This window comes from Arabidopsis thaliana, chromosome 4 (assembly GCF_000001735.4).
Source record: "Arabidopsis thaliana chromosome 4, partial sequence".
Classification (NCBI taxonomy): domain Eukaryota; kingdom Viridiplantae; phylum Streptophyta; class Magnoliopsida; order Brassicales; family Brassicaceae; genus Arabidopsis; species Arabidopsis thaliana.
In genome coordinates, this window is record NC_003075.7 from 5,591,485 (window position 1) to 5,601,187 (window position 9,703).

Genomic DNA, 9,703 nt, shown 5'->3' on the forward strand with positions numbered 1-9,703 from the left:
ATATTGGTTTGTACGAAGCCTTATTAGTTTGTGTATTAGGTTTAAAATCGATATGTACACATATATATTTGTATCGCCACCTTCAATATGAATAACACAACTGAATATATTCAGAGCAATCTTTGACTTTACATGATATCAGAGCCTACCTTTAGCCTGTGAAGATTGCTTTGATTATTGAAATATTACAAAAATCCAGATTGTGAATCAAGCATGACTGGAACTGAAGATAAATACACAAAGAGCTCCGGGAAACTCATCGTCGGAAGTTCAGGTGGTGAAGGAGCTTTGATGTCTCCTTATCATCTTAGCTCAACCGACAATACCGGCCAAGTGTTGACACCAATTCTGTTGAATAGGAACAATTATGAACGATGGTCCAAATTGATGACGAATTCCTTGCGAACCAGGCGTAAGGTAGGGTTTTTTAATGGAAGTATTAAGCGACCAGACGGTGATGGAGAAGATGTAGAACGATGGGAGATGGTGAACTCGATGATCATCAGATGGATCTACAGTAGCGTGGAGCCAAAGCTACGATCATCAATATCACTAGTTGAAGATGTTTCTGAGATGTGGAGTAGTTTGAAATCTCGCTTCTCTGTTAGCGACGGGACAAGAGAGCATCAACTCCACGCTGATCTCAGCGTATGCAAACAAGATGGACAAACGGTAGAAGAATATTATGGACGATTGAAGATTATTTGGGATGATATCTCAGATATAGACAAAGGATTTATCTGTTGTTGTGGGAGTTCTAGCTGTTCTTCTATGAAGAAATACAAGAAGAAACAAGATGGACTTCACATCCACCAATCCTTAATGGGACTTGATAATCAAAGATTTGGCACAACCCCATCAAATCTGCTATCAAGACTTCATGAACTAAATTTGGAGAGCGTTTACTCACAAATAGTTCCAGAAGAGAGACACATTGAGGCAACACGAGAACCACAACAAAAGGGAGGAATCGTTGGTTTTTCGGTGTCCGTTGCGGATAGCTTCAAACAACAATCCTTGACATGTTCTCACTGTGAAAAGACAGGTCATGAGAAGAGCCAATGTTACAAGATTTTTGGTTATCCTGAATGGTGGAACGAATCATCTCAAAACGCAGGGAGAGGTTCATCTGGTAGAGGTCGCGGGTCCTTGCGAGGCAGAGAACGTGGTCGTAGTTCTTCGTTGTCCGCCTCACATGTTTCTGGTGCCATGACTACGACAACAAGCGGGTCGGCGTCGTCCACAACTGGTCTTCTGCAGCTCTTTGATAGTCAATTGAATACATTGGCCAAATTCATTGAGAAATGCAAGAAGTCAAATGGAGCAAGCAAAGAGGGATACTCTGGTAAGAGTGAAAAACTGATTTTGTATGGAACTCATAGTGAGTTTAATGTGATCATTGATTCAGGAGCGTCACACCATATGACTGGTGGTATGAATCTTCTAACATAAATTCATAAAATAGATCCTTGCCCTATCAAATTGCCAAATGACAAGGTCACTTGGGCAACCCGATATGGCACACGAATTCTCGGAGGACAATTGATACTTCGTCACGTATTCTATGCCCCTGAATTGTCAATTACACTTATTTATGTGTCATAACTCTTACATGACATTGCGAGTGCTGTCATATTTACTAAACAGTTTTGTGTGATACAGGACCAAGCTTCGAGGACTTTGATTGGAGCGGGCACTGAACGTGATGGGGTTTATCATCTTGCTGGTGCGGTTATTCCTCAAATAAATCGTGTCAGGACAGTTGATGCTCGGGATTTGTGGCATAGGAGAATGGGTCATCCTTCTCCAAAAGTTTTATCTTTTCTTTCAGATGTTGGTGTTTTCAAAAATAGTATTAGTACTTTAGAAGAATGTTGTGATGTTTGCTTCAGACCAAAACAAACTCGTGTTTCGTTTTCAGAAAGTTCAAATAAAGTAGATGATTTCTTCTCTTTAATTCACTGTGATGTTTAGGGTCCTTATAGAACAAAAGCTACTTGTGGAGCAGTTTACTTTCTCACCATTGTAGACGATTTCTCGCGAGCTGTTTGGACTCAAATTCTCATTGAAAAACCATCGGTATCCACAATGCTCAAAAACTTTGTGGCATGGGTTTTTCGACAATTTGACAAGAAAGTCAAAACAATAAGAACGGAAAACGGTACAAAATTCATGTGTATGAGTTCTTATTTCGCAGAAAACGGTATTGTACATCAAACTTCATGCGTTGATACACCACAGCAAAACGGGAGAGTCGAGAGGAAACATTAACATATACTGAATGTTGCTCGAGCATTGTTGTTTCAAGCAAAGCTTCCAACTCGTTTTTGGGGAGAAAGCAATCAAGCTGCTACTCATTTGATCAACCGAACGCCTTCAATCCTACTTAAAGGGAAAACACCATACGAAGTATTATTTCAGAATCCTCCTTCTTATGATGATATAAGGATATTTGGGTGCCTTTGCTATGCAAAGCTAGTAAGACGTTCGAATGACAAATTTGAAGATCGCAGTGCTCGATGTCTTTTTCTTGGATATCAATTTCGAAAGAAAGGATGGTTAGTGATGGATTTTCAAACTGAAAGAATTTTTGTTTCCCGAGATGTTGCTTTCGAGGAGGAATGTTTTCCTTACTCTGAGAGTGCTCTAGCAAGAGAAGATGATTATAACAGTCCAAATTCGACTATCGCTAGTCGACAGGGTGAGTTTCTTTTACTCCCAGATACAAGCTCGATCGATCCAGATGCAAGCCTGCTCGATCCGAGATCAAGTCAAGTTACAGAAGAGAATCAACCGATCGATCCAGAAGTTAGCGTGATCGATCTAACAAAAGAAAAAGTTTCAGACAAAAACCGATCGATCGATCCAGAAGATTGATCAATCGATGCAAACATTCCAGATAGAGATGGATCTATCGATCCTGACTCCAGATCAATCGATCAGGCTGAATCGAGTGACTCGATACCTAAAAAAACATAAACAAGTGCAGAATCTAACTTTGAAGAACTTGGGGTTGGTAAAAGAAAGAGGATGAGGCTCGTACTTCTAGAGCCATATGTCACATATTCGGGAACACAACTTGATAAACCCCCTCACACTTCAACTGCCTCCATTCAAATCTCCTCAAGTAAGTGTCTCTATCCTCTCACTGATTATGTATCAATTGATCGGTTCTCCCCTCCTCAGCAAATGTTCCTAGCTGCAATAAGCGCTAATTCATAACCAACTTCCTTTAAATAAGTGATGAGTGATCCGCGATGGACTAATACAGTTAAAGGAGAGGTTGGGGCTCTTGAAAAGAACCAAACGTGGGATATAATGTCGTTACCGGAAGGCAAACATGCTATAGGTTGCAAGTGGGTTTTCCGAATTAAGTACAACTCTGATGGATCCATAGAAAGGTTCAAAGCTCGTCTTGTTGCACTTGGGAATAGACAAGAGGAAGGAACATATTATAACAAAACTTTTGCTCCATAGTAAAGATGACGACAATTCGTACACTCTTGAAAGTTGCTTCTGCTCGAAATTGGGAATTATTTCAAATGGATGTTCATAATGCGTTTTTACATGGGGATCTAGAGGAAAAGATATACATGAAGCTTCCTTCGGGTGTTGAAAATGTGGATCCTTCACAAGTGTGTAAGCTCAAAAAGTCGCTTTATGGGCTCAAACAAGCTCCAAGATGTTGGTTTTCAAAGCTCTCAAATGCATTTATAGAATTCGGGTTTGTGCAGAACTACACGGATTACTCATTTTTCACATACTTCAATGGGAACTCGTGCTTGTATATCTTAGTATATGTGGATTATTTCATCGTTGGAGGCAATGATTCCAACTTAACTACGGAGTTTAAAAGGTATATGAGTGAATGTTTTCACATGAAAGATTTAGGTCCTTTAAAATTCTTTCTCGGATCAAAGTTTCTAGAGGAAAACAAGGGATATACATTTCGCAACGCAAATATACCTTAGATATTATATTTGAATGCGGGCTGCTAGGAGCTAAACCTGTTGATACTCCCATTGAACAGAATCATACTCTCGCCAAAGAAGATGGTGAATTCTATTCTGACCCAACTAAATACCGCAGGTTAGTTGGTCGGTTGGTTTATCTTGCTATTACTCGACCGGACCATTGCTATGTAGTTCATCTTCTAAAGCAATTTCTCGGACAACCACGTACACGTCATTGGGAAGCGGCTGTTCGTCTGGTACGATATCTAAAGGGGACTTGTGGTCAAGGCTTATTGCTAAGCAAGGATGATGATCTTCATTTGAATGCCTATTGTGATTCGGATTTTCAAAAGTGCCCAAAAACACGTCGTTCACTGTCTGGTTATGTTGTTTTACTTGGAAAATCTCCTATATGTTGGAAGACAAAGAAGCAAGAACGTATGTCACTTTCTTCCGCTGAAGCCGAATACAGAGCTATGGCTTATACTTATCAGAAACTCATATGGCTCAAGGAATTGCTTCTTATCTTTCAGATTCCCCATCCAGAACCAATAATTCTTCATTGTGACAATAAGGCTGCACTACACATCGCAACCAATCCGGTGTTCCATGAGCGTACGAAACACATTGAAAGAGATTGTCATTTTGTTCGCGATGGGATAAAAGATGACATTGTGTCTACTCGACATGTTCGTACGAAAGAGCAATTGGTCGATTTTCTTACCAAAACCCTTGGTCGAAAACAGTTGCAGTATCTACTTGGCAAGATGGGTGTTCGAGATCTCCACTGTCCATCTTGAGGGGGAGTATTAGAGATGGGCTTAGAGGAAAACAAAGATGATTAGAAAATGGGCTTGTACGAAGCCTTATTAGTTTGTGTATTAGGTTTAAACTCGACATGTACACATATATATTTGTATCGTCACCTTCAATATGAATAACACAACAGAATATATTCAGAGCAATCTTTGACTTTACATTAAGCGAGATGGAGCAACGCCATGTAGGAGAACGATGAGCGGAGCTGAAACATGAGACGACATCAAGGATCTTTGGGCTGAGCCCGAGAATAGATCTGCCCACGGGTGGAGCCGAGATTTAGTAGTAGTCTTTTCAGAGGGTGGAAACCTTCCAGTCCAACCACACACACCACCGTTAGAGGCTGTGAGCTTCACCTCGATCTCCATTCGATGGTTGAGAGTGATGGAAAACCTACCATAAAAAGAAAAAAAACGAAAACAAAATTGAAAAGAGAGTATCGCAGGGAATCCCAATGTCGACGAGCCATAGCTTCATCAGCTTTGGAGAACTGTGGCAAGGAAGCTTTCTCGATTATGGTGCATGGGTTATTTTTATAAAATGGGTTTTTTCTGAAATTATTTTTTCATTGTTTGTTAGTTATGAATTGTGATTGAAATTTATTTTTTTTTAAAGATTATTTTAGGATTATTTGAAAAAGGAAAAACGCTTTGAATTACATTTTATGTAATTTTACCTTCAATTTGCAAAATGTAGATCAATCCAAGAATATCGAATTTTATTCGTAATAGAATTCTTTATCACGCATTTCAAGTTTTTAAAATTTTGATAAATAATATATTAAAACGAATTTTTATGATTATAAATTTAAAATTACTCTTAGATTAATATAGAAAATTTTAATGTATGTATATGTAAAAAAGCTGTTAAAAATATTTATAATTATATTATAAATTAAGTTCGAATTCATAGGTTTGACCCGCATTTATTATAAACTAGTTAAGAGTAAACAATTACAAAAAAAAATAACATTTGAAGAGTTGTTTTCTTTTTCTTTTGCAGAACATATTGTAGTAACAATAACAAAACTAACGACATAAAGTGTTTGAAGTAAATAAATCATTATATTTTTAATTATCTAATATATTAAGGATCTGTTAACTACTACGAAATTGCATATATTACACAGTGAGCAGCCTCTTTAATTTGACGAAGTAAATCAACATGTTTGGTTTGACTTGCACCCGGTTTGCTTTCTTCAACCCATTTTATTATATCTTATCGGAGTTGGAATCGGGACTTTTGGTGTCATATGAAAGACTGACTAGGTCATCAACTTTAGTTGTCTTATATTTATTGATAAATATGAGTTTATGTGAACAATGCAAAATGTTTTTAGGCACATAGTTTGTTTTTTCTTTGTAGCGGTATGTGTTCGACACATTCATTTTTATATTCTTGACTAACAAAACCAATATAGTTTTACGATTTGGATAATCCAACTTGATTAAAGACCTACGCTTTATTCTCTGTGTTTTTTTTTTCTCGCTTTTATGCACATGATTACTTTGTACTACATAATATATATATATATATATATATATATATATATATATGATTTTAATTATTTGCTTAATTACTCTTTTCCTTTTTCTACAATAATTGTTGAAATTTATCAACGTGTACAATAAGTTTATAAACTTCATGTGAATACATAAACATATATAGAAACTTACGTGAATAGCTATCACTAGCTATGTCTAACTTCAAGAGAAAACACTAATTTAGGTATATAACCATATTACAATAGAGAAAGTAAGATTAAGAAGAAGTAAAACCCGTTTTACTTATCCGCCACGTTCAACAATATCGACGTACGACCATTACTTAGTATTGATAATTTAATGTTTCTTTCATTATAGGTAAAAATAATTTATGGATTCAAGGTTTAATAGTTATATAGAATTTAAATAAGTAACACAAAACAAACAAGGAAGTAAGAAAAAAAGATAACATCTTGACAACATTGATAATTTATTTATTGTTAAAGAAAAACATTTCCTCACATTGAGCTTGCAAATTCAAGAGCATCTTCTACCACATCCATGATTTTAGATTTCGAATTCACCACTCTACAGTTCAATCTTATTTCTCCTTGTTTCCCTGTTAAAGGTGAAAGACTACTCATCCTTATCATTGCCTTCGCGAACGCATCGAAAAATTTCCCTTGACCATCAGCGTATTCTCGGACTAAAGGAAGAGTGTCTGAAGCATCAGGGCTAGAGAATAACTCTTGGTCGCTCTGGATAAGTCCTTTGTTCTCCTTGAGGTTCACATAATACTTGTTGTCAAAGAGTGTTGGCGTACGTAAATCAAAATCTACCAATACACTCTGGTTTCCATTACGTGGACATTGTTTTCTGAGTGTGGAGAGGTAAGATTTATCAAGGGTTGGGTCGGGTAAACCAGTGTTACTGAAGTTATAAAGCCGATCCATTATGAATTGACATTGGTTTTTGCCAAAGGTGTGACCACCTAACCAAATGAAAATATAGAACGAATAAATAAACTTGACCAATAATCATATTGAGTTATTAGTGACTACAACTATAGATGAAAATGTTGCCAACGAAATAACGTACCAGAAAGAGCAACGAGATCAGAAGCACGGTCGAGTCCGACGTTTTTGAATCTATCCTTAAGTTGGTTAAGGGTAAAGAATGGAGCTGGAAGGTTATCATTAGCAAGATCCATGAACCCTCTTAAGCTGTCTCTTCTTCCATTTGGAACCCTCCATGAAGGACCTCCCGCCTAAAGTAACAATTATATTTGGTCTAATTATCTCTCATCTTCCTTATAAATTAAACAAAATGGTCTAGAAACCATTTGGATAGCATAGTAAAAGATGCATACCAAAACGACAGATTCTTGAGCCGCGATGGCGAGCAAATCAGCACATGAAACAGTTTTAGGACATGCTTTCTCCACGGCAGCCTTCATTTTGTCGATCACATCGAAACCTCGAGCGGAATTAGCGTTCCCAAACGCATCTTTCTCCGTCCTAAACGATGTGGTGTTGTCTAACAATATCGATGCATCACATCCCTTTTTCAAAACAAAATATTTTTCTTCACATTTAGTAACTAACAACATTGTTTACATAAAGAAAATCTTAACATCCGTAAACAGTTGATCTTAGATTCTTTGAATTTAAATATAAACAAGTTATACTACTACATGTATCACACTATCGATAGCATAATCTTTTCACGTGAATCCGAAGACAGAATATTTGAAATCCAAAAAATATGAGTTCACTATAAACATCTTCGAGCATACTTTGACACAGAATCTGAAACTCGAGATAAGAAAGCACTACAATCTATGTAGACTTGTACTAATAATATCAAATTAATGTCTTTGAGAAGTTGTTGGTCCATTTTATATATAGCCTCTCCAGTCTCCATAATTCAACCAAAACTAGTCAAAATAAGTATAATCAAACTTCCAAAAAAATAATTTAACTAAAAAGACATAAATTTTGTATGTAAAAGTAAATTTCTATTGTTTTTGTAAATTTCTTTCATTCCTGTTTTTTTCAATTTTTTAACTAACTAAAAGAAAGCCAAAATTTCAATAACAAAACTACCAAAATAATTTCACAGTTTGAAATGAATAAACCATGAAACAAACTATTTGAGTCGAACAACAAAACAAAAAGTCTATCACATTTTTATATCCTAATTTCAAGTTTATAATATCCATAAAGCATTCCCTCGCGCTCTTTATTAGGGCTACACTATAGGGAACCAAAAGAGTTAAAATATACATGAATATATTGATTCTAATGGTATCTTACATTAACAAAGCAGTCGTGGAAATGAAGACGAAGGATGCTTGCAGCGATGCGAGGGTCCGATCTTAGAGCATTGACAATGGTAGTGGTTGCAATGTCAAAGACTTGCGGACATGTTTTATCGTAAAAGGAAGGGCTTAGTTGAGCATGAGACAATGATACCTGAATAAGAAGAAGAAGAAATCCCAATTTTATCAAAGAGGAATGCATTTTCTTAGCTCTTTTAAGAGAATTATTTGGTTATGGTTTAATTTGAGTGAATGTAGGTTTGTCTTAACGATTCTTTTTATAGGCCAAGGTTCTAGCTTGGCGGCTTTTACTTTTGTGGATTATTTGACATACTTTTATTCAAGTTGTGTATCCGTGAATAGTATATTACATATGGAATGTTATACTTTGAATAAGACATTGTTATTTGTTGAATGACTCTGTACAAAGTGGTTTAAAAGCATCTGTTTTCTTTCGGCTACTAGGTTTTAAAGTCTAAAAATACTTTAATTATAGCGTATTCTTATTCAGAATCTCTTTATTTCACACTTTAAATACATTTAAACTTTCTCTTCTGTAAATAGGGTTATTTATCAGTGTTTTCTATTGAAATTAGACGTTTTTATCTAGCCATTCACGTAAGATTATGTATCCATTTTTTTTTTTGGCTATACCAATACTGTATGTTTATTATTTTTTGTGCATATACAGTAAAACTTCTATAAATTAATAGTATTAGGACTGCAAAATTCTATTAATTTAAAAAGCTATTAATTTATCGATAAATTAATAATGTTATAATTTATTAATTTATAGAGAGAGTTTCTTAATTTCATAACTTTTTTAATTTTCAATGAAAATATAAGATTTTTTTACTAAATAAAATATCTTTCTAGAACCATTTACATGTACAAAATAATTTTCATGTCTAGTAAACAACACCAAAATACTTGATACAGTAAACATATTAGAATTAAATTTAAACAAAAGCTAATATGAATTTAAGCAAAAGAAACATTACTAAAAATTATATTTCATTTGATTTTTTTATATTATTTTATAATATTATGGTACTATATGTATACATAGCATTTTTCAAAAAAAATATTATCATTAAATTTATCGATTGTATCTCTTTTTACATTGG

At 35.2% G+C, this 9,703-nt stretch overlaps 1 protein-coding gene and 1 pseudogene across 2 annotated transcripts; one reads left to right on the forward strand and one right to left on the reverse strand.

Moving 5' to 3' along the window:
* Nucleotides 1-213: 213 nt before the first annotated feature.
* AT4G08765 lies at nucleotides 214-4,794 on the forward strand (annotated as a pseudogene; the record flags this gene model as incomplete). The annotated part of the gene is made up of 1 exon: nucleotides 214-4,794.
* Nucleotides 4,795-6,552: 1,758 nt separating this feature from the next.
* On the reverse strand, nucleotides 6,553-8,914 carry Prx37 (Peroxidase superfamily protein). The gene is made up of 4 exons (NM_116947.3): nucleotides 8,572-8,914; nucleotides 7,626-7,817; nucleotides 7,355-7,523; nucleotides 6,553-7,247 (listed from the first exon to the last, which is right to left on the reverse strand). The coding sequence occupies exons 1-4, from the start codon at nucleotides 8,776-8,778 to the stop codon at nucleotides 6,775-6,777; spliced, it is 1,041 nt and encodes a 346-aa protein (NP_192617.1). The 5' UTR covers nucleotides 8,779-8,914; the 3' UTR covers nucleotides 6,553-6,774.
* Between the last annotated feature and the right edge of the window lie 789 nt (nucleotides 8,915-9,703).